At 58.3% G+C, this 24,071-nt stretch overlaps 1 protein-coding gene across 1 annotated transcript in view; it reads left to right on the forward strand.

The window, feature by feature from the left end:
* Nucleotides 1–24,071, forward strand: part of ZNF385C (zinc finger protein 385C) — an 89,339-nt gene that overhangs the window by 24,755 nt on the left and 40,513 nt on the right. The window contains exon 4 of the mRNA XM_059830151.1: nt 12,620–12,868. Coding sequence (XP_059686134.1) covers nt 12,620–12,868 — 249 coding nt within the window. The remainder of the gene's footprint in view (nt 1–12,619; nt 12,869–24,071) is intronic.

Raw genomic sequence — 24,071 nt, forward strand, 5'->3', positions numbered from 1 at the left:
CTGAGGTGGAACCTCCTGAGAGCAGCTGCTGGCAGCAGGGAGCCCGGGGGTGCCCGCGGTCCAGCGCTGGCGGTGCAGCACCATGTGCCGCGGGGCTCTGATCCCCCCGGGGCGGCCAGGCCATGCGCCCCAGGGCCTCGGAGCAGCCAGCAAAAGCTGCAAACCCGGGTGGGGAACTGGGAGCTGACAGTTAATAAAAATGAGCAAAACCGACCAAAAGGAGCTCCTGCGAGGTGGCTCAGACGAGGGGTGAAGCCGCCTGAGCCGGTGGTGGGAACGGCCGGGCTGTCTCCGACTGGTGCCCAGCCTCGGCTGGTGGAAAGGGGTTCTGGGAGGGGTTTTGATAAACACCTCAAAATTCCTGAAAACAAATAAAAGGTTGCGAAAACAGTATGCAGACGGAGGCAGTGCCATGGCTGATCTGAAGGTGGCAAGTGCTGACTGTGTGGACCCTCTCTAGCCCAGGTGTGAGACCGGCGCGGATGCAGAAGCGAGGGATGGTTTCGTGGTTTCTGGCTCCTTGCCTCCCCATGCCGCCGGTGCCGCTGTGCTTTGCCTTCCTCAGACCCATCCTCCCCGCTGGCGCTGCCGGCTCGGCCGTGGCCCCTCCACGCTGCCCTGAGCGGGGTCTAAGGGCCCGTGCCAGGGCTGATGCTCCTGCAGCAGCAGTGGGTCCCGCGGGGTCCTGCCCATACGGCGCTCACCTCAGAGCCTGGTTACTAACCGCTCTGCAGAAAGCATTTCTCATAAGTTTCTTTCGTAAGAAATGGTAAGCACAGGCTTTGACTTAGCTCTCCTTCTCCTTTCTTCCTTTCTTTTTTTTCTCCCTTCCTACCCCGAATGAAGAAACCCTTTTGATCGTGCCGGGTTCAGACTCCGTAACAAGCATCTCTGTTTGTATTGTGGGGTTGTCAGCGTGATAACATGACAGCGCGTCTCCTCATCATCTCACGCACAATGAATTATTTCTTCCACTCTTTCTTTGTACCGTCTCTGGGATAAATTACTGCTTCCAGTATTAGCAGATGGGCTTGTCAGCCTGTGAAGCGTCCTTAAACTCTTAGATTATACGCTGCCCAGCACGGAGCGCTGGCCACTGCGGCTCAACCAAGGCTGCAGTAAAGTGCTTGTGCGGGGAATTGTCAGGCTGGCTTGAAAGTAAATTGCTTTGCCAATTCATTTTCTTTCCTGTGTATGAACATATTTTTCTTAAAGGGATGCTGTCACATTAAATATGGAACTGCCAACTGCAGACATTAAAAAATCATGGGTCGTTCCATTTTCCTTCCTCCCACTCTAAATTCTAAGAAAACAATAAATTCAGGGTTCTTTTTACTTGTCATCTGCCTTTCAGCTAGAGACACTTTTTCAAGCTCTTCCCGGCAGTCGGGAGGTTTGGGAACTTCAGAGCCGTGACAAGTGCTGCAGATCTGGGGCAGCTGGTGCCAGGGCGGATCAGCGGAGGGGCGGCCCCTTCGGCTGCGAGTTCAGGGCAATCAGGTGTTTCCCTCTTCGTCCCTTCTCCCCCAAGTTCAGGGCTTGGTAGCCGGTGGTCAGAGGGCAGACCCGAGAGCGGTGACTGATGCAGAGAATCCTTCTCCAGCCTTTACCTTTCCCAGCACGTTTTTAGGGAAGTTAATGAAAGTAGTTTTGTTATATTTTGACAAACTTTCATTTTCAGAGTGTGTTTTTATGCAGCGAGCGTATTGCTAAACTGGGGAAGTAAATGAGGCATTTGTCAGAACTGAACCTCCTCCTGGAAATTCCTGTAACATACATCTGAGAGAGCTGTTTGAAAACAGGTTTCATTTTTGGCCAGGGGCCGGTGCCTTTCCCTCTCTCTGCTGCGGTGAATCCCCGTCAGCAGCTGCGGGTCGTGGGTTACCCCCAGCTCAGGGGCAGCCCCAGCTGGGCTGAGTTTGGGAGGGCTATAAGAAGGGGGGGGGCGCAGCCCTGAGGGGTTTGGGAGGGGGTGTTCTGCTTGATGTCTCTGCTTCTGCACCCTGGCATCCCTGGGCAGGGGTTGCTTCACCCCCTGTGATGTTCTGGTAGGTCCTGATGTGCTTTTTCATTTGGGGGGGGCCCTGGCCAGGGAAGAAATTGCTTTGGCAGAAATTGCTGTGGCTTCAGCGGTGTTTGGTGCAGCCCCCTCTCGGGTTCAAGCTCTTCTGAGTGTGATCCTGAGATGCAAGGAGAGCCTCTGTCAAGACACGGGTGTTTCAGTCCTGGTGGTTAAAAAATATGCAACACGCAGTCATGGAAGGTTCAGAAGTCACGAGGCAGAAGCAATGCAAAGTCTCTTGCCGGTCTTAACTTGTTAATGAAAATAGCTTTCAAAGCTACGCTTTAATGGCAGGCTCGTGGGTCGGTGGGGCTCGGCTTATTTACAGCTCCCCCAAACTGCTGAGCTCCACCGCGTGGGCTCCGGAGCCTCCTCCAGGAGATCGGGTGTTTGGTAACTTTTATTTTAATAAAGCACGGGGCTTGTTTTGATGGACTGATCCAAGGCGCTACATGGCTTTAAACAGATCTCGTTGCAAATATCTTTATTTGATACCCCTGCGATGACTGGATTTCAAATGTCACTTGCTTAGCGCGATGAAATATTTAATTTAGGTTGTAATACAGTAGCCTGCAAGAGCTCCGACTTAAATTGGAGGTCTCCTGCGTTAGCCAGCGGCTATCCACAAACACGCTTAAAAGCCAGTTTCTGCCCCAAAAAGTTCCTGACCTAGATGTGGGAGTGAGGGGAGCCGGCAGGGAAAACCCTGCCCACTGTCGCTGCGGGTCGGTGCTGGGACCCCGGCTTGTCACCGTAAGTTGTTGCGGTGGGTGTCCCCCACCTCTGCTCTCCCGGGGCACGCGCGGGTGGGGAACGCGACTGCCACCACCGCACCGCTCGTGGCTTCGTGCCTGCGGTGGCGGCCGCTGCTGGCGCAGCCTTCGGTGCCCACGGTGGGGGCGGCGGCTCGCTGGGAGCTGGCAGCCCCTCGCCTGGTATCGGGTGCCGGGGGGGTTAGGACCACGCTGCGTGGCAATGGCGGAGCTGCCTCGGGCACGGCGCCCGCGCGTGGGCTGGGCCGGCAGAGCTGGAGCCTGGCGGGCGCCAGGCTGCGGCCGCATCCTGCCTGGGCCGGCCGGCTGGGATGCCAGCCCCGGGGAAGTGGTTTTTTCTCACCTGGGAACAAAATGTTTGAGCGGTGCTTGCCTGGCGAGGACTCCAAGCTTTGCTTTCCCTCCTTACGTGCCTCTGGCACAAACCTAGCTGTAAGGAAATTTAGTTTGGCTCCACAGAGGGAGCAGCGCTGGCTGGTGCTCTCTGAATTGCGACTTCTAATGTTTAATGCGATAATCTCGTTCCGAGTCCTGCATGCATGGTAAATCATCTCCTCCAGGAACTTGCTTGTGGCAGTTTCAGCGAGGGGGGCATGAGGCACTGCCGGGGCTCCGACCCTGCCCCGTGGCATAAGGTGTTTCTTGGTATTTTATTTTCCAAGAGAAAATAGTTGCAGGAAGTTCAGTGAGGAGACCAGTGGGGGTCAGGATCGGGACAGGGGTTACCTCGAGCAGCACAGGAGGGATGGTGCATTCGGGGACCTCCGATACCAGCGAAGCTATACCACGTGCAGCATCACCTCCTTGTTTATGGGTCCGTGCGAGTTGCCACGAAGATCGGGGCTCTGTTGGGGTGGTGGGAGCCAGCCCTGTGCCCACAGGAGACGTTGCCATCTCACAAGTGGTGTCTGGATTTGATTTTGGTGGATTTGGAAAAAAAAAAAACACCAAAACCCCTGTTTGTAGCGACTAGGAAGAGCCAGTGAGGAGCAGCTCGGCCAAGACTTGCCCCGTGGCTGCATCGGGTTGCGCTCTCCGGGTCTATTTTAAGAGGCGAGCGGCACGGAGGCGGGGGAGCAGCCAGAGCTGTCATCTGCCAGATCCCTTCGGCCAGGCAGCGCTCCTCTGGCAGCCACCCCACAATTAACGGTGTGCCAGGGTGACATCCCTACTTTCTCCCCAAAGCTCGGCTAAGCCACCTGTTTTATTCCTCTCCTGCCGTGACACTTCGGATCCCCACCTTGCCGGCTCCTCCCTGCCCTGGATGATGCCTGCAGGCAGCCAGCTCAGCCCTGGTGCTCTGCCCGCCTGCATCCTCTGGGAGCTTTGTGCCCTCCTGGAATTCTGGCATCGTGCGAGGGCTTGGCGGGGCAGTGCGGGGAGAGGACTCGGCGCCGGGCGGCTGCACCAAGGGCAGGCGCAGCCTCAGCTCGCCACCGGTTTGTAGTAGGTGGCTCTACCCAATCTTTGTGCTGATCACAAGAAACCTGAAGGATTTTGTGATCTTGCAAGCCCAGTGCCAGGCGTTCCTCAGCCGGCAGCATGCGGAGCAGCCAGGGGGAACAGCAGCTGGTCGGGATGATGAATTGCTGGTGCCTCAATCTTTCCTCTCCCGCTGCTCCCTTACGCTGTGTTAACATTTACAGCTGAACCCTTGGGGACAAAATGTCAGACTCCCTGCCTGTGTTTGGTTTGCTTTTTTGTCCACTGGTGCGGGAGCGGGTGGGTTGCTGCCGGGAGCCCACCCATCCCACCCTCACCCATCCCAGGGGGACTGGGACCTGGCCGCGGCGTGTGCCCCGGACAGTGCTCGCCAGACCCAGCACCGTCTCATTTATCATTCTAAAAAGAGCCAGCCTGGCTGCCCTGCCTCCCCTGCCACCACCACGTTTTCTCTCTCATTACCCCACGCTCTGCCCGTTTGGTCCCTGTTGAAGCGGATTCATCAACTGGTTACCGACGTGGCGTTAGAAGCCGGGGGATTGCGGGACCCTCGGATGGGAGCTGAGGGGCACTTCCCAGGTGTTTGTTCCTGGGGCAGACAGGCACGTTCTCTGCACCGCTGCAGAAAAGCAGTGTTGTTCCTTCCACGGCGTCTCCTTCAGTTTGGGTTTTAGCTGTCCTCGCTGTCTGGGAGCAGGGCTCAGATCTGCTGATTCAGGGGACGTGCAGCCCTGCAGTGTTAATGACCTCTGATGTGCAAACGAGAGGACAGGCACAGCCCGTGCAATGCCCTCTGCATGCTCAGGGTGCTGCAGGATGTCCCGTTGCCCTTCAGCACGTGGGAGTGGGGCTGGGGGGGAACCCTGGGGAGTATCTGAGGGTAAGAGCCAGCCTGGGCATTTGGGGGGGCTCAGACCCGCGGTCTGAGGATGGTCTGAGTCCCCTGTGTGCCTTAGTCCCTGAGCCTGGAGCCACCATGCAGCCCTGAGCTGTTTGGGAGGGCTGGCTCATGCTAATCCCTGCTCTGCAATGGAGGGTTTATGCACTGATCCTAAAACGTGCCTTGCTCTGGCATGAGTGGAGCATATGTTGGGGCTGGGGGGGTGCAGAAGGGGGCTGGTTTGATGCCACGTTACGAAATGCTGAAACTGATGGCCAGGGCCCTCCAAAATCTGTGGTCTGCCCGTGTCTGCTCAGCTTAGTCCAGGACATCAGAGCATCTCTTGATGCCGTAGCAGGTCTCCCGGGCCACCTCCGTCCCAGGGGCCAGAGCACCCATGCGCTTGCTGCAGCCAAGGCTGGTTGCCTTCGCATCCCTCTACAAGCAGCCGGTACCTCTTTATGGAGCCGCACAGGGAATTTTCTGGGTCTGACCTTAGAGGCAGCCCAGGAAGCTCCCCCATCTCCCCGTTCACCAGCAGAGCTGATGTCGGGTGCATTTGCCCGCTCTTGGCTCAAGGTAGCTCCTCCAGTGCAGCCTCCAGCCAGCTGACGCCTGCTCCCCCGCGTGACGCTCGCGGCTTTTTGGAAACTTGCTGAGCTGCAGGCACCCAGCTCGTACTCACCCCGGCTCTTGTCTGGAGGCTGCTGATGAGGGCTGATTTAGTGGCGATCGAACCGCATTTGAAGTGCTCCTTGAAATATGAGACAAGTGTCAGAAACTCTCCGGGCGTAGGGGCATCTGCGGTGCCCTGACGGCCACGGCACACGGGCAGGAGCCGGCTCGGCGGCTGCGAAGGGCAGGGCTCAGCGCTCCCGTTGTCAGCGACCAGGTAGGAGCCTCCTCGTGCTGGGCTGGGGGCACCAGGCGCTGCCTCTTCAGTGTCACTTTGTCCTGAACCCAAATGGGTGGGTGGGCTGGAAATCGCCTGTGCCAGGGGTGAGGGGTCTGCACCAAGGTAGGACAGTGCGGCTGCCTCCCCCCAGCCGGGCTCCTCGGCACCCTGGGGGGGTCTGGGGCTCCCCGGGGGCTCTGGAGAGCAGCTGCAGCCGGGGGTCCCTGGTGCAAATACCTGCCTGGCCTCTGTGCGCGGCAGTGACGGGATCACGGAGCTGCTCCAAGACTCACACTGCCCCTCTGCTGAGATTTATACCTCTGAGCATGGAGTAACTATTGGCTAATTTGTGCATTCAAGCCAATTTTAATGGCGACACGCTATCATCTCTAACGACAATTTTCAGTAGAAAAGCGCAAACTGAGCCAGCAATGAGATGCAGTGATTTCAGTCGTGCTCGGGTGAGGGTTTGTGGTATTTTCTGGCTTTCCTGTGGATCCTTGCAAATGCAAACAGGGCCACTGCAAATAAGGTGGTTGCTCGAGGGGTTTAAGTGAATTTTGTGACAGCTGTCGGTGACGACTTTCATACTAATTCTTACACTTCCGTTGCTTTTATTTACTATTGCGTGCACTCAACCAGGGGTAAGGAAAAGCAGATTCAGTGTTACAGAAACATGTGAACTCAAACCAGATTTTCTTTTTTTAGATTTCTTGCTCTCTTAGCAAGTTCATCCAAACTTTAGGTTCAGGCGGTCATTTCACTGGTTCCACATTGCTGAATGGGACTGATCTTCAGGTTATCCATTTTGATGCCACTTCAGCTCCGTGGTGAAGGCAGTTTTACTTGGGTGGAGGTTCTGGCCCCGCAGGTTGGGTCCGTTGTGTTCAGGCCCAATAAAAGACACGTGGGGGACAAATCAGTGCCGACGGCAGGAGGGAGCCGGGGGTCCCTGACGGGGTCGGACTGGGAGAACGACCCTGGGCAGATGCTTGGGCTGCGTTAGCACGGAAACCTCTGGCCGGGTTGTGTTTAACCGCGCTCCCTGCGCCCCGGGACGGCCTTGCTGCGCCTGTCCTCAGGTTACCCGGAGTATCAGTATTGGGGGAAAGGACCCAACATGCATCAAACCCGCTTTCTCATCAGGATTTCATAGCTTGGCCAGAACCCTACCCTGTGACTTAGCTCGTGCCCAGGCAGCTGCTTTTCTGGGTGCCTATTCCCCCGGCTAAAAAGCAGCCGTTTGGCGTTGTGGGGGGCCCCAGCACGGAGGATGGGCGGCTGCAAGAATTCTGTCCCGTGCCCTGAGCTCCTCCTTTGCAGGCTGAGGGTGCGTAAATGTGTCAGCACGCTGCAGATGTCTGCTGGCGTCGCCCTCGCTAATCCCTCTCGCTCCTCCCTGCCGGCGTCGGGGGCCGCTGTCGCCAGCAAGCTCCTGGCAGAGCCGCGGCAGAAGGTGGCCAGCTGTGGCACAGGGGACTGTTGGGTCCACCTGCACGGCCCAGGGGCTCACTGAGACTTGACCCTCCCCGGCTGCAGAGGTGAGGGATGCTGCGTCCCCGTGCTCGCAGGGTGCGTGGGCTGCAGGCGCGCATCTGCGCGGAGCCGCGCTCTCTTCAGCCCGCGCAGGAAGTTGTAGTTTCTGAAGAGTTTGGTTCATGTTTAGCAGCAGAAGTAAAGGATGTCCCAGCATGGGGCTGCTTCAAAAACTCGTCCACTGAGTGCACAGAGCAGCCACGGGGATGTCCCCTGTGGAGGGGACCACAGGGCAGGGCAAGCCCGGTTCCACAAAGGGAGCCTGGGGGCCCCAAGGGTCTTGGGAAATGGGATCTCGCTGCTGTCTGCATGCCAAGGACAGGGTGAGGCCAGGCCCCGGCTGATCAGGCGACCAGCTGGGGTTCTCCAGGGGCGGGAATTAATTTGGGCTGTGGCATCAGCTCCACGGTTACACCGGAGCCCAAGGATGCGGCGTACCTGGAGCCAGTGCCAGCGTTGCGACAGAGTCCCGCTGCCTGGGCCCCTGGTGCAAATGCATCTGGCCTGGCTCCTGGGAGGAGAAGCTGCTGTTGGTGGGGAAGCGTGGTCCGTGGGGGACTGAACTGGGGCGGCTGGGGAACAGAGCAGCGGCTGCAAAGGTCTTGGAGCAGGTGAAGCGGTGCATCCTCACCTGGCAGAGCCTCGCTCCGCCACTTCCCTTCTACCCACACGGATGCTCTCAGAAAGGAGGCGAGTTCTGCCGTCGTGCACCCTCTATAAACCAGAGTGCTTCTTATTTCAGATATTGAATGCCTGGATTTTAAATTCTCTCTAACGTTTGTCAGCGCTTTACAGCCTTTTGCAACATGTTTATGGTGTTCTTAAAAAAAGAGACAGAGGGAGAGACCTGAGGTTATGGGCTGCTGTACAAGAGTATAAAACTGACCTTAAAACGATGAACTTGCTGTGCAGACCCGCCTGCCCGACAGTCTGCTGCGCTGCTCAGGCTGGGGAGACCAAGTCTGACTGCTGGGAGTGATGGGGGACAAGGGGATGGCAATCCCAAATCAATTTGTTATTCTAAGTGATTGCAAACAATAAAATCAGCAAGGACTAGAGGGGAAAAGCTCCCTTGGACTGGGAGATGGAAGTGCTGCAGTCCTGGGCTGGGGCTGTGTGTTGGGGGGATGTCTGGGGCTTGGGGACCCGGGGTGAGGACCAGTGTCTGGTGGGGTCGGGCCGGGGGCTTGCCGTGACGGGTGGCAGTGGCGGGAGGACGGGCGCTTTGACACAGCGCTCCCTGCTGCGGTGACACCCAAGCCGCTCTGACCTTCTTTTATTTCAGAGAGATTTGGACATCTGTCAGTGAGCATTTTGCACTCGGCAGGAGCCTTTTGCCTGCGGGGCCGGCACAGCCCTTGGTGGCTCCGAGCAAAGGGCAGCAAAAAGCACAGATAGTGGGGAGGCATCGCGGGCCCGGGGAGGTGTCACGGGTGCTGATGAGCCAGGTGAAACCTCGGCAGAGGTGCGTGAGTGGCGATTCACCCTCCCGTCCCAGTGGAGCCCCGTGCCCCTTGGGAAGACCGCCCAAAAGAGAAGGTTGCTCATGGTCTTCCATGGAGAAGACAAAGGCTTGGCTTCATTGGCCCTGGGGTGGGATAGGGCGGTGGGGTTGGGATGCAGCGACCCTGTGCTTGGTGCTGGGTTTGGCTCAGAGCCCCTGAGTCACCTTGGGGCTGGGGGGGGTGTCACTTAACCTTCACCGTGCCTCAGTTTCCCCTCCTTCCCTAGTGTGGGCACCATGAGTACAAAATCCGTGTTGGAGACAGGGTGAGGGCTGGGCTGGCCATGGAGAAGACCTTGTGGGGACCTCAGCCCAGGTAGGGGGCCCATATTGAGGTGTGGGGTGCTGAATAGCACCCACACCCCCCCCAAGCTCCTTCGTGCTTTGCTGAAAAGGTGAAATGTGCCCCAAAGTAGCTGTCAGTCAAGGAGACACAGATCCTCACATATGCAGTGACCTGTCCCAGCCATGAATCACCAAATTTATGGTCATGACACCTGAGAAGCAGAACAGGCACAGCAGAAATTAAGTGAATGAGACAAGTGTGCATGTAATTAGGACAGACCTTTCAAACACTGCAACGAGAGCTGGGACAGGGAGCTGCTGTCTAATCAAAGCAACAGCAGTTCCTTTTTTTAAGATGAGGGAGACTTTTGGGATGCTTTGTCCACATAATGTTCCAATTTTAGCTCTGCGTCCCGGGATGTAATTGCATTAAAAATACCCGGGGAAGGGGAGGATGCCAAGGGCACTCGGGGACCTGCCTCCGCTGGTGCATCCCCACCAGCGCTCTGCGTGCCCGCCGTGTCCCCGAGGCCCCGTTTCACATTCCTGATGCTGATCATCTCCCAGATCTGCTTTCCGGCTGCTCCGCTAATGGTTATTCTGGTAAAGGCCCTCTCCCTGGGGTCCCGTGGGGCTCCCAGCCCATCCGAGTGCGATCAGGCATCGATTGCTGCGAGTTTTTGGGAATGACCACAAATGATGTGGTTCAGATGGTCGGGGCAGCTCTGCTGCCCAGATCTTCGCTCTCGGTGCGGGGCAGCTCTGTCCTGCCGCTGTGCCAGCCCCGAGCACGCCGAGTCTGGGAGGTTTCATTTGAAAAACATCAGCTGGTTTTCTGTAAGTAAAATTTAGGGGGGTTTTGAGCCTTTCAGGGCTGGGCAGTGCTTTTTTTCACTTGTCTTAAGCACAAGGGCTATGCATTTTCTTTTGTTCTCACTGAAAGGTGAAGCTGGAGCTTCAGGAAGAATCGTGAGGTCTCTAGACAGAGTCCAGGGTTAACAGGTACCCGAGGGCTGCATCTGAACTTCAGGCTCCTACATCCTTCTGCCAAAGTGTAGATGTACATGTTTTTAATGTAAAGCTCCTTTTAGTTATGCTGCTTAGTATTTTAACTGGTGAAGCAGGAGTTTAAGTATCTTATTGCTAATGTTTTTGGCTGATCATGGAGTAATTCAGGCTGGAAGGGACCATTGGCGGTTGGTGCAACCTTCTGCCTGATGCACAGCTGCCTGCAAGGCTGGAGCACGTTGCGCAGGTCCTGGCCCATCCCCACATGCGGATGCCCTCCCTGAGCAAAAATGACGTGAATTCCTTCAGGAGATGGTGGCAAGTGCTGCGCTGGGTGCGGGGTGGCACTGGGCTGGCTCCGCTTGCGAGCCGAGCGGGGTCGGGGGCAGCCTGGGCCGCCCTCCATCCCTGCAGGTCCCGGCTTTCGCCGGCTCGATTAACAGCTCGTGGAAAAACCCTCCGTCCCTTTTTTGCTAAACGTGACTATTCGGGGAGACGCTGGTTGTCCTCTCCAGGGGGCTGGAAAGAGCAAGACGGCTCTGGCGCCTTGAAAATGCCCAAACCCGCCGAGGACCGCGGCGTTCGCTGCCCGGGGGGGAGCGCACCCGCGCACCGCGGCGGGGGGTCCCTGTCCCCGCAGGGCGGTTCCCTCCCGGGCTCTTCGGGGCCGCTCCCGTCTGCCGCGGGGACCCACGCGCGGGGACCGGCGCGGAGCGTGGGCGCCACCGCGGGGCCGCGGCCGGGGCTGCAGCGCCCGGAGCCCCCCCAGGGCCCGGGTCCCCCCAGGGCCCGGGTGCCGAGCTGTGCCCGTCTGCTTTTAGCGCACCAAGACCTGTGTGTGGCTCCGGGCGCTGCCCACGCGTGCTGGGTGGGTGGGCAGCCCCCAGCGAACCTACCCACGCCGTGCTCCCGGCGCTGCCCGGGCTCGCTGCTGAGCCCCAAGGGGCTGCTGGGGAACTGGGGGTGCTTCTTGGGGTGCTCCGGTGGCAACGGGTCGTCTTTGGGGAGAAATGACTGGACTTGTCCCGGAGAGGAGCCTGCGGGAGCTCGGCCCGTCGCCTGCAGCGAACGCGGGCAGGGAGGGCCGAGCTCGCAGTGGGTGCAGCCCTGGGAAACGCAAGCCGTGTCCGCGGGGATGCTCAGGGCCTCCCACCATCCGGAGCGGCAGGCTGGGGCTGCCGGGTGAGCTTTTCCGGCATGGTGCTGTACCAAGTCAGGCGGGAACGGCCGTGGTGTTTCAGGCTGCCCGTTGCATAAACCAAAGCCTCTGGTCTGGTCCTGAATGCCTGAGGTGTGCGCAAATGAACCCCGGAGCAGTGTCTGCGCAGCCCTTTCCGAGGAAGCCAGGGGCATCTCTGCAGAGCACCTTTGGGGCCTGTCTGACCACCCACAGACATCCCGGTCCCCCGCTCTTGGCCCCTGAGGGTCTCTCGGCACAGCGCGCCTGTGTGTATTTGTCACCGGCAGCTGCCAGCTCCAAGGTGGTAATTGGATCGCAGGGCTCGTGTGACCTTCGCGCCTCTCCGAGGCTCAGTTCTGGATGTCCCCACAGCTCCCGGTCTGGGGTCGCTCCTCTGGAGCTGGGCGGTGGGGACACTGTGTCTGCGAGATGAAGGCTGCAGGAGGGCTGTCCCCGGCTGACCCCAACCCCTCCGTGGGCAGCTCTTCCGTGTGGTGTCCCTGTGTGGGTCTGGGACTTGAGCTCCCAATGCGAGTTGGTCCCGCAGAGCCCTGCGTTCAGGACAGGCGCCTGCTTAACGTGGGCGAGAGCGCTCATGGCTCGAGGTGCCGGTGCCAGTCCTCCTCCTGCCGCCGTGGGGACGGGCTGCGGGACACCAGAGCAGCACACAAGTCCTTCCAGCTGAATTTCTTGCCTGCAGAGAGTTGGTTGCCATCCCAGCTCTGCCTTGGGCCAACCTATGGTGCTGCCCAGGAGTGAACAGAAAGACTTTAACTGACATGAGGAGTGTCGTCTGGTGCTAGAAACTTGGAAGAAGTGGGTTATTTCGTGCTCCAGCACTAACCTCCTAGGAATGCTGCTGCTTGTGTCGTCTTGCCTAATGCAACTCCTTGCAGAGATGCAAATGCTGTTGCCCTTGCTCCGGGATTTCCCCCAGATCCAGGCAGCCTGGGCACCCCGCAGGCGTGGGACCTGTGCTGGGTTTTCCTGCCTCACCTGGCCCCCTGTTCTGGTCCCTCTGTCCTCACGGCGGGTCTGTCCTTCCTCCCGCAGGCATGAAGAGACCCCTGAGCCCGTCCCACAACCCCGAGAACGGGGTGCGGCTGGTGGAGGCGGCCAGCTGCCTGCCGAGCCAGCCCGAGCAGCGCATGAAGCGGGAGAAGAAGCACCAGTCGTTCACGCTCTGTGAGGTCTGCAACATCCAGCTCAACTCGGCCGCGCAGGCGCAGATCCACTACAACGGCAAGTCCCACCAGAAGCGCCTCAAGCAGCTCAACAAGGGGAAGATGCCGGCAGCCCAAGGTAGGAGCCCGTCCATCAGGCCGAGGTTGCCCAACGGCTGCCCTTGCTCTGGGACAGCTGCTCCGCTGGCCTTGGAGCGCTGGATTCGTGGGATGTTCGGGAAGGCTGTGTTGTGTCCTTGGCGTCTGTCGCTTGCTGGTCTGCCTGAACTCCAGGGGCTTCCCCACCCCTCTGTCGCTGCCGGTTCAAGTGGTGTTGGGGCCTGAAAGCCGGACGGATGGACATGTGTGGGTCCTCTCTATGTGCAAGTGCGGTTGCTGGTACTCTGTCTTCATGAGCATCTTCTTGGTTTTCCATAGATGACTTGTGCAGATGGGATGAGCACATCCAAGGGTGGAGTGGCTGTCGGCTTCTGGGTTACTGGCTACCTGCTTTCCAGGTGCCATCCTGACCCTGTCCCTCCTGCTGTGCGTGTCTCCTGTAACTGTGCTGAGTTTGACTGCTGTTGACTCAAAATGCTGCTTAGATTTTTGGTGCAGAGTGTTAAGCGTGGACCACTCAAAAGCTCTCAAGGGACATTTTCAAATACAGTTGGAGGTTTTCTTGGAAACTACGATCTTCTGAAACTTCACCTGTGTTTCTGTTGGGGTGCTCTGCACTGGCAATCCCTGCTAACCTGCTGTGCCCTGTGCTCAGATGGTCTGGCAGCGTGCAGCTGCCTTGGATCCCACGGGCCCTTCGACGTGTAACGTCCTTGGCAAATTGTCTTGTTGTGCTGGCTTGTGGTGGGGGATCTTGCTTCCTTCCTGCTGCCCGGGGAGGGCTCCGGCGCGTGTTGCGCAGGGGAGGTCGCTGGCCTAAGTCCCTCGCGCAAGGGGAGCTGCTCTCGGCTGTTGGCTCACTGGGCTCCCAGCGAGCACTGGGATATCGTTTGCTGCGACACCGACACTTGATGGGCCCTACAACAAAGCAGACAAGCTGAGCTGTCTGGGGCGCTGTGTTTAACAGGGCCGATCTGTTCCAGTGAGAAGGAAAGCACCAGCATTGCAACAAGGGCAGGGTTTGTTTTCCATTTAGAGACTGATGTTTATCACAAAGCCGCTCAGCAGAAGTGGCAGCCAAGACAGCTCCGTGCTTGTCCTTCGCAGGATGTTTTAAGGTCCGTGGTTTTGTTTCACCAAGTGTTTAGGTGATTGGCCGAGTGCACGGGACCTCGAGCGTTGCAGCATTAGGAGGCAAGGGTGTCTTTTGTGGGGTGCCCCGAAGCACCTGTATCTGAGCTCCCGGGGGTGAGATGCTCGATGGCCTGGTTTACTCGCTGGTCGTCCATGCGATGCAACGCTGGGGCTGCAGCGGTCTGAGGCTGCTGCGAGTTGGGGATGGCTTTTCTTTTTGGATGGTGGAGTTCCTGTTTATCACCTAATTATTATAAAACACCTCTGTTGTGTTACGGCTGGCAAGAGAGCAGTCCAGCATCGTCCCTCTAGGCAGGCTTGACGTCCACTCGGTGTTGTTAGCAATTCCGGGAGGTGCAGAGCTGCATATTAACTAGTTGTCAGGCTGCAGCGCGAGGAAGGAATATGTCCTCCGATGGCTTGACAGCTGAAGAGCAGCGAGGTGATCCCCATCGTGCTGAGCTCGACTAACCAAGTCTCTGGCTTCCTGCCTGTTTTTCCCCCAAATGTCCCCCCGGTGAGGGCAGTCTCCTCTAAGCCCCTCGTTAGTTCTCTGGGGGCACTTTCTGAGCGTACAAGAAGGGCTAGTGCTTGCCCCAGGGGCTGTGTGGGTGGAGGGGTGGTCCCGGCCCCTCGCCCATCAGCCGCGGCAGGGATGCTGGCACACGGTGAGTGCTGCGCCGCCGGGCAGGAGCTCGTGCGAGGGCGAGGACTGGTTTGCCCTCTGTGCCGTCTGTCGGTGTTTCCCTGACCTGGGCCCATACAGCCGACTGCTGCGGAGTTTCTCCTGCATAAAAGCAGGGAAACCTGCCCGCGAACATCACCCTGCAACAACCATTGCCCAGCTCTGCCTGAGCCTTTCGGCTGCGAGGCTTTGTGTGGTATTAAGCAGCAAACCAAGGGAATGTGTCCTTCCTGGGGCTGGTGCAGTCACCTGTGCCCAGGGCAGTGCCCGCAGCCCGCCCTCCCGAGCCTGGGGCCGGGGCCAGCACTCCCCTGGGACCCCGCTGCTGGTCAAGGAGGGTGTTGTTGGCTGCGCACCCTGCGGCCGCTCCGCGGGGAGCAGCGGTCATGGGGGGTCTGGGTGCAGCCCCCTTCAAGCTGCAGGGAGCATCTGACTTGGTAACTACCCTCCTTTCCTTACAGACTAATTACAAATTGGATTAATGAGCTGAGGTCTCTGAAGCACTTTGTAGCTAATTGGTGCCTTTATCTGGCATGAGGGTGATGAGAAGTTGAGGGGATGGGGAAAGGGCAGGAATGTGCTGGAATCCTGTAAAACGGCGTGTTCGGTGCTGGTCCCTCGCTCCCAGGCACCCTGCGCCCCGGCTGCCCTTCTGCAACCCTCGGCGTGCTGTCCCCCAAGGAGCTGCTCTGCTGAAGAGCAGTGAGGGGTTGGAGTCCAGTCCCAGTTTTGTCATGAAATGTTTGTTTAATAACATCTGAAGTGTTGGCAAACAAATGTGCGATGCTTTTGCAAACAGTGAAGCAGCAGCGTGTTGCAGAGTGGTAAAACCCGCTGTGTCTGGTGACCCCCCCAGCCCCATTTGGTGGGACGGGTGGTCATGGCAGCGTCTCACTCATGCACGACGTGCAGTGCTGTCCGGGTATGGGGTGGCTGTGCTCGGTGCTGGTGCCTTCACTGATGTGCTCACTGGTGGCTTCTGGCATGTCTGCGTTGGGGAGGGTCCTGGGTGTGAACTCCAGCACTTTCCATCCTGCTGAACACTGAATTTCCTCAAAGGCAGGAAAGTGCTGACAGGACCTGGCTTACAGCCGGGTCAGGAGGATGCTCATCCCTAGCAAAGCAAGAGGGTGGGCAGCCGGGTGCTGCGGTCGGTGCCAGGGCCCTGGCTGTGGTCCCCTGGCCTTGGCAGACCCCTGGGGAACAGCCTGTATAAATACCTGCTCTTGCTAAAGACTGGGCAGGCTGGAGCCGTAAATTCCTAGCATGGCAATGGTCATCTGCATGCCAAATCCTGCCCTCCCTGGTGGTGGTTTTGTTTGAGCAAGGTCTGGGATATGCAAAGGAGCTGCCCTGTTTATCACCATTTACTGACAGATGGAAATATTGCCCGCTATTTTAATGGGAACAGGGCTCATAAATTCCAGCCTGCAGCTTCCAGATTGTCCCCCTGGACCTGGTTGTGGCTTGATGGGAGGCTGTCCAGGGATGCATTTCCTACTGAGCCAAAGAATCTCTGAGCATGCAAGTATGCTCTTTGTACTTCTGCATCGTCCCTGACCTCTGCCAGCGTCCAGGGCTCCAGCAGACAGTCGCAGCCCTCGGGGCTTTGCTGTGCTGTCAGCCTCGCGCACGCTTTGCTCTGGTGTTCAAGGTGAAGTTGGCTTCTGCTTGTGCAGGGCTGTGATTTGCTTATGTGGGGAAATTGCAGACGGCATCTGCTCCCCTCACTACCCCTGCCACGGTGGTGGAGAAGAGGTGCCCATGCAGGGCGCTGCTCCCGCCACAGCCCGTTCAGCTCGTCCAAAGCCGACCTTCTCCCCCCGACTTTTGTTCAAAAATGTCATTTCCAGCTTTGTCACTGGCAACCTTTCCCAGCCTCCTGAGGCGTGAGCACGGGAGGGCCCGTGGCTGTGAATGACAAATAAGGGCTGGGAACCGGCTGACGTGATGCCAGTGTCCCCTCCGTGCTGGTCGCCAAGCATGCTGCTGGCACTGCGGGTGCTCGGTGCCACCCAGCCCCGCGTGCGCTGTGCTGGGAGAGGGGCTGATCCCCCCCCCCCCCCCCCCCCCAAACCCAACCATCTGCTGCTGCTGAGAAGAGGGGACCAGCCCTTTCTGCCTTGCCCAAGTGAGCTAAGGACAAGCACTGGAAAAGCTCTTGGTGCTCCTACCTGGGCTGCAGCGTGTGGGCAGGAGGGTGCAGGCAGGGCTGGGCAGAGGTGATGGTTGCTTGGGCTAAGCCCGGTGCGGGCAAGCCCTGCCCTGCCCCATCACACTCCTCTTGGAGCCCTTCACCAGCTGAACCAGCACCTTTGGGTGCTGAGAAAACGCATGTGCCTGCAGTCACGGGAGCAGTCATCCCAGTCGTGCGCCCAGCCCTTGCTCGGGCAGGTCCCAGCCAAGCTGCTGCTCCGGCGATGGCCTCGGCGCAGCACAACCCACGGAGAGGGCAGGCTAACGTGGGTCTCTAACAACGCGTCAGCACTGGGGGAGCCTTGGGAGGAGAGGGGGTGCTTTTTAAATACAATGGGTTAAATGAAATAATTGAGTAAGACAAAGATGGGACAGCCCTCTGCGCTGGAATCTCTGTCTTGCACTGACATCTACAGCTACATCAAAGGCAGCGTTCACAGATGCTGCTCGATCTTCCCCCTTTCCCCTCTGGCTTCTCTGATCAGTTATTTCTGTAAAGGCTGTAATTGCTTGCATTTCGCAGAGCAAAGCTGTGGAGGAGCTTAGCTGGCAAACAGATGCGATAATCAGTATCATTACAATTTATTAGCTCTACGCCAAAAAGACCCCCAACTTAAAAACAAATTATTGTTCGTTAGGCATTTTCTTGCAAGGCAAATAACAGATTTCTGTTGTCTCGTGTTGAATTGCAGTGCAGCAGCAATTAGATACGGGATGTCCACAGATGAAAGATGTTTTCATGTTGCAGATGCCAGTTCAAATCCAACTGGGTCAAGAGTGATTTAATTACTGCCTGTGATTTTCAAGGATGCCCAAGTGAGCTGAGTTTGCTCTTGGTGTCCTCGTGCTCCTGCAACCAGGAGTCGGACACCCCCGTTCTGGTGCCGAACAAGCAGAAGGAGCTGTGCCTCCCACAAAACAGGGAGCGGTGGCTGCGGGGACAGTCTCCAGCGTGGCTTTTGTGCTGGTGCAAACTGCTGGTGAGGGCAGGGGACAAGGGTTTGCTGCCTTCCCTTTTTCCTCCTGGATGATCCTGGGGGCTGCCCATCACAGGATGGGCTGTGCTGGAGCATTTCAGGAATTCACTCCCTTGCTGTCCACTGCTCCCGAAAAAGGCCCTTCCACCAGTGTCCCAAAAAAGTCATGGGATGTAAAGAGCAGCTCATGCTCCTCCACTGCTGGAGCTGGCGTCCCCGGGCCCTGTCAGCTCGCATCTCGCTGAAACGCGGCGGGGAGAGCGCTCTCCTTTGTGGCAGGAGACTCCCGGCTTCCCGGGCAGATCTGAGCTGACAGCAGCTCGTAGCCCCCTTGGCTGGGGGCGGTAGGAAGGACACCCTGCCCAGACGTCCCTCGTGCCAGGAGGGTCCATGCAACACCAAGCCCACCTCCAACCGCCTTTCCTGGCCCTGGGGGCTGGTGGGCTGCTCCCCCAAACCCAGTGCCGAGGCTGGGTGGGCAGGGTTGGGCCAAAACCCCCGGAGCCAGCTGTGCCCCGGTGCCAATCCGTGTCGCAAGCTCTTCCTCTGCTCCATGCGCCCCCGCGGCGTTACATACCCAGACCCTTGCCAGGGCTGCCCGGTGCCGTCCCCACCCGCGCGGCAGCACTGCAGGGAAATGATGGCCCCTTGCAAAGGGAAAGATCCCGGTTTACCCAATTAGCCGCTGAAATGTCTGTCTGTGCACATTTGCAGAGCAGAAAGGTTTGAGATGAGCAGAGAAATCGGTGTGACAGCTTTGGCATCGCTGGTCTGCAGCGGAGGGAATGGGACCCCGGGAGGGGACCTGGGGACCGCACGGGAGCCTGTGCCGCTCCGGGGGCTGGCAGCTGCTGGTGGGAGTTATCTTGTGTCCCAGCTGAACCCCCCGATTTTGGCAGCAGGCAGAGCTGCTTCTGGGTGCTGGGGGGGACCTGCTCCCCTCGAATGGCTCCTCCGTCGCAAACTACGGTGCAGACCTGGGGCTGCAGGTCGTGGTGCACAAAGGCTGGTTTATCCAGACGAAAATGCCGGACTGTTGTGTTAAACCGCAGGAGACCCTGGCAGGGTCCCGGGGTGCTGCACCGATGAACGAAGCCTGGCGTCCCTGGGCATCACCCAGGCTGTCGCTGGCCTGGGCGAGCTGTTCTCAGCAGCAAAGGGAGGGTCTCTGCAGTATGTTGCGCTGGCCGAGGAGTACTGGTTCATGGTGATGCTCTCTGCTGGACTGGGATAACCCCGCTGGTAGGCAAGTCCCGAAAACCACCCGGAACATCGCCTGGGAAAGCAGTGCCATGGCATGGAGAGCTGCGGAGGGAGGGGAGCTAGCAGGTCTGACTGTGCGGAGTCCCAACAGTGCGTGGCCGCTGTGTGATCTTGCTCTGAGTGCTCCGGCATCTCGGAGATCAGCTGCAGGGAGTGTTTCCCCCTGCTGCTCTCTGCTGTTGGAGCTCTTCAGCTGTTAATTACCAAGAAAATGCCAAAATGATTTTTTTCGATTTCATGTTAAGCGTGGAATCCTTTAATTGTCTTTAACAAACAGGGCGATGCTCAGTGGTGCTTTGTCTGCAATAAAGTCCAATGTGTTGATTTCAACACTATGCAAACGTGCAGGACTGGAGTCTAACTGGGGACTAATCGGGGTGCAACGGCCGTGTTGCCGGCTGGGCCAGGGCCAGGACGTCCTCGAAGCCGGGGCAGGCCCAGGGGAAGGTGCCTGGCTCCTCCGGCCGTGCCATGCCAGCCCCGCCGTGAGCCCCATCCGTGACCAGCCTCAGCAGCCTGCCAGGGGCTGCACCATCGATGCTGCAGGGGAGAAATTTGGCTCTTCTGGCTTCCTCTTTAATTCCTGCAGTGGTTTGCTGCTTTCCTGCTTTTGGGACTTTTTGGAGAAATTTGATGGGGAAAGCAAAGGGTCCAGCTGGCCCGGGAGCTGCGTTCCCTCGCCCGGCACAGCCGAGCGCGCCCCTGAGCCTAACAGTGGCTGATGGGGTTAGTTATAGATATGGGGGGAAAAGAGCAGTTGGGACCATAAAGGAAGGGCGGGCGAGTGGGGAAGGGCAGGCGTGGGTCTCGCAGGGTGTGGGTCAGGGAGCGTTCCCCCTTGACCCCAGCTGGGAGCTGAGCCCATACCTCCCGGGGACATAGATGCAGCGCATCAGGCTCTCCTGAACTCCCTAACAGCAGATCCATGCCCGCCCTGTGTGTTAAAGTGTCTTTAATATTCATCTGTGACATACGCTCCATCTACCCATCTGTTGATCGATAACCTCGTGGCCGAACGGTAGCGGGGTTAATATTTTAAGCTTCTGTAAATTGAGCGAAGGACAAGCGTACGGAGTCCCCCTGCTCGGTTGGCCTCGGCTGCTCCCTTCAGCTGCGAGCAAAGATGATTAAAAATAGCTTTTCAGATCAGATTTTAATAACCTGGAATCTCAGCGGGGGGAAATTTAATGTTTTTCACGTCTTAAAGATGTTTGCTGTGATCAGGTGTCATTTGAAGAAGTGCAGTTGTGTAATTGTACATTTTCCTTCCTCTGCTTATTCCCCAGCTTCTCCCTTCCCCATTGGGGCGCGGGGACGTCCCTCGAGGCTCCCGGCGGCAGCGAGCCCGGGGTGCGCCGAGCTGGGGGGGAACAGCAGCCCTGCCCCAGCCCAGCTGTGGAGGGGTGAGATGGGGCGAGATCTACCCCCATCACTGGGAATTGGCAGAAAAATCTCTGTTCCGCTATACCGAAAAAGCCATTTCACGTGGGGGAAGAGGGCCCGTGGGCTCTGTGTGAGAGGCACCGTGGGAGCCCAAACCCTCCTCTCGGCACATCAGCCTTGTGCCAGCCTATTAATCTGCAGAAAACTGCTCCCTCTTTAAATCCTCTGAAAATACCCCGTTAACTTGCGCTCCCTCTGAAAAGCCCAGCTATTCAGCTTATTGTGGATTAATAACTGTATCGTAATTAATCTCTGAGTCGGTAACTTCAAATGAAAAATAAATTGATTAGCGGTTAGCTTTTGCTAGAAGGATTTTCTTGATGTGGTGCCTTCCCCATCAGGGCACTGCCCCTCCACTCTGCACCCTGATTTCTGGCCAGAGGCTTCAGGGATTGTTTTTTTCCCAACACATTTGTTCTAAAAAGATCCTTAAAATTTAAACTCTCGGCCAAAAAATGATGCAGAGAAGCTACTGGGCTTTGCTTCTGCAAGCGCAGCCCGGCACAGGCTGTTGTGTGATGATCAGAGCGAGGAGGAGGTGGGGGCTTGGGGGGCCGGGGCGGCTGCTCCTGCTGCATCTGCGGTACGGTTCTGCCTTTAAAATGAAGGGACCGAGCCAAAAGATAACAAACTGAGATAATATACATCAAGTATAATTTTTGGGTGGGCTGGCAGCCTGGTGGGGGGGGGGGTCGGGGACCACGGGGGCATTTGGGAGGGGAGCGGAGCAAGGTGTGGTTTCTCAAGGCATTGAGGGGAAAGTGGGGGGGTCTCAAGGGAGCTGGACCCGTGTCCGAGAGGGCGAGCGGTGTTGCTGCAGAGGGTGAGGAGGGTGCACGTCGGGGTGGGGGAACGGATGGTGGGAGGGACGGGGTCATTTTGAAGGGGAGTCCTCGGCAGCCACTGCCGGTTGCACACAAATATTAGAGACTGACTCCTGGTCCCGTGCCAGCCCCCAAATTGTCTCCTGAATGTGAAATGGCTCTGACCTTCACAGGGCACTTCTCAGGGGGAGGGCGCAGGCCGTATCCATCTGCCGAGGATGGGGCATCGCGGGGGGAGCAGAGCGCTTTGATCCGAACGCTTGGTCCTGTGCTCGGCCGCGCAGCTGATTCCTCCGCTGATAACGTGCTTTTCCCCCCCTTTCTTTCTCTTAAAATCGCCCTCCTCAAAAGGCTGCGATGGTTTCTGGCGGCTGGGATGAAGGGGGGGTTTAGTCCTTTGAGCCCTGAGCGGGCGCAGCAGTCAACGCAGCATTCCCACGCATCCAGCTCGCTCCGCTGCAGGAGCTACTGATGCCAGGGATGGGCTGGGATGAGCTGCTCGGGATGGGCTTTGGGGAAGCCATCGCCTGAAGTCACAGCTTGGGGTGCCCGGGGCTCTGGCCCTTGGCTGAGCCTGCCGGGGGGTTGGTTTGTGCCCTGTGGGACCGCGTGTGGGTGCTGCGGACGTGGAGTCACAGTGGGGCTGTGGCAATGGGGGCATCAAGGGGAGCAGCAGCAGTCGGGCAGGGCTGTGCCTTGTGCCGGGCGCTGCTGGGACGTGTTGCCGGCAGAGCCGGGGAGGCAGCGGCTGAGCTGTGCCGCATACAGAGGATGCCGCTGGGGGTGGTGATTTTTTCCCAAAATGCCTCATGTTATTTTTAAGCACTGTATTTTGTGAACCAGTTATCCTTAATCTTGGATTTTGCTGTAATTTTCTTTCATTTGTTTGCTATCAAGTTGCAACAATAGCATTTTATGGCCACTTAGCTCAGGCATGCGTCACACGTGATCTTAATTAGAAGCGGATTAAGAGCAACGGGGAACATGCCGTCACGGAGCATTTCACAGTTTCCCATGTAGCATCAGCTCAGCAGACTTGGAAGAGGAAAGCCTGGGATTTATTTTAAGTAGGGAAAAATGGTAAATGTGGCGGCTAACCGTGTGTGTCTCAGCTCGTTAGTGGCCGCCGAACCCCGGCCCGGGCAAGCGCAGGGCCTTTCCCAGGGAGGGCTCCAGCAGCAGCTTCGAGGGGGCCGAGGTCCCCCCGGGAAGGGGGCGAGGTGCTGGGTCCGTGCCGGGGCTGCTCCGGGGTCAGGCAGCTCCTGGCTATCGGAGCCGACCGCATCCTGCTGGAGGGGCCTCGGCTGTGCCCCCCCGAGCGCTCGGGTGCTGCTGGCAGCCTCGCTCTGCCAGCCCTCACCCTTGCACAAAGGTACGTTTTGCTCCTCGATCGTCCCCAGGGAGAGATGAGGACGAGTGGGACCTCGGCGGCCCCGGGGGAGGCTCTGCTGTTCCTGGGGATGGGGGCAGCCACTGCCCTGCTCCGGCATGGGAGGGAGGCGAAGCATCCCGCTGCATCCCGCTCCCGCACCGGCTGCTGTCATCAGGGATTAGAGGTGGCGGATAAAACAGGTCGCACCGGGCTGTGCGTGCCAGGGCTGCACAGCCACCCTGTGCCAAGACGCCGTTGCAAAGAGCACCGGGGCTGAGCAGGTGGGGGGACTGGGGCAGGAGGGGTGACAGCAATGGGGAAGTGGCTTGCCCGGGGTCTCGATGAACCGCGAGGCTGGGAACGCAGCTCGTCTCTCCCGGCCTCCAGCCCTGGGCCCCTCTCGGTGCCCGCTGCGCCTCGGCTGCTTCTCTGCGTGCATGTGCACGCGCGTGTGCTGCTCTCCCGGAGAAGAGGGGGGAGCAAGCACTTGGAAAAAAGCAAACGGGGAGGGGAGGTAGGTAGGACGGAGCTGGATGAGCGCGAGCAAAGGTTTGTGGGTAGTGTAAAGCTGTCACTGTGATTTAGGGTCGGCTGGTTAAACTGTTTTATGTTCACAGACAGTAAGTCGTAAGCAATATAAAATTTTCTATGAAGAGATGATCTTCCCTCGTCATGCTTTATGCTGTCTTTCCCAGAGTGATCTCTCCTTTTTATAACCCCATGGTGTCGCGATGCGGTTGTGCACAGGGAGAAAACCGGATTGTGGCCGTTTGAGACGTGGCAACAGCCCAAGCCCCGGAGACTGGGCCCGTGCCCGGGACGGGAGCAAGGAGCCGGGGGAGCTGAGCTGTGGTTGGGGTGCTCGGCTCCCTCAGCCTGACCCTGGTGCCTGCACCCGCGTTTTGGCTGTGTAAGACCGAGCAGTGCCGCTCCCTCCCGGGGCCGAGGGGACGGAGGGTCCGTGATGCTCCGTGGCCATGCAGGGAACCCGGGGCATCGGTGCTGGCGACCTCTCGCTGTGCGCCGGTGCTGCCGCAGGACAGCTGACATTGCTGAGAACAGATCAGTGCAAAGCCCATGTGTGCGGGGGGGGGTTGGCCACGAGTGACCGGCGTGCACCCCTGCATGGCAGCATTTCCCTCCAGCGCAAGGACCGGCGGCTTTTCCCCTGCGGCTCCTCCCGGGGCTGCAGCCACCTCTCTGCTTTTAGCGTATGAGAGGCTGTTATGGTCTGCCGGAGCAGGACCGCGTTTAACTGCAGTCATTGTGTGGTTGCCTTAAATCAGGTTTCCTTCCTTTTTCTTGCCTCCACACTGTTGCTGCTTTTT

The sequence above is a fragment of the Gavia stellata genome, chromosome 28 (genome assembly GCF_030936135.1).
Source record: "Gavia stellata isolate bGavSte3 chromosome 28, bGavSte3.hap2, whole genome shotgun sequence".
NCBI classification, from domain to species: domain Eukaryota; kingdom Metazoa; phylum Chordata; class Aves; order Gaviiformes; family Gaviidae; genus Gavia; species Gavia stellata.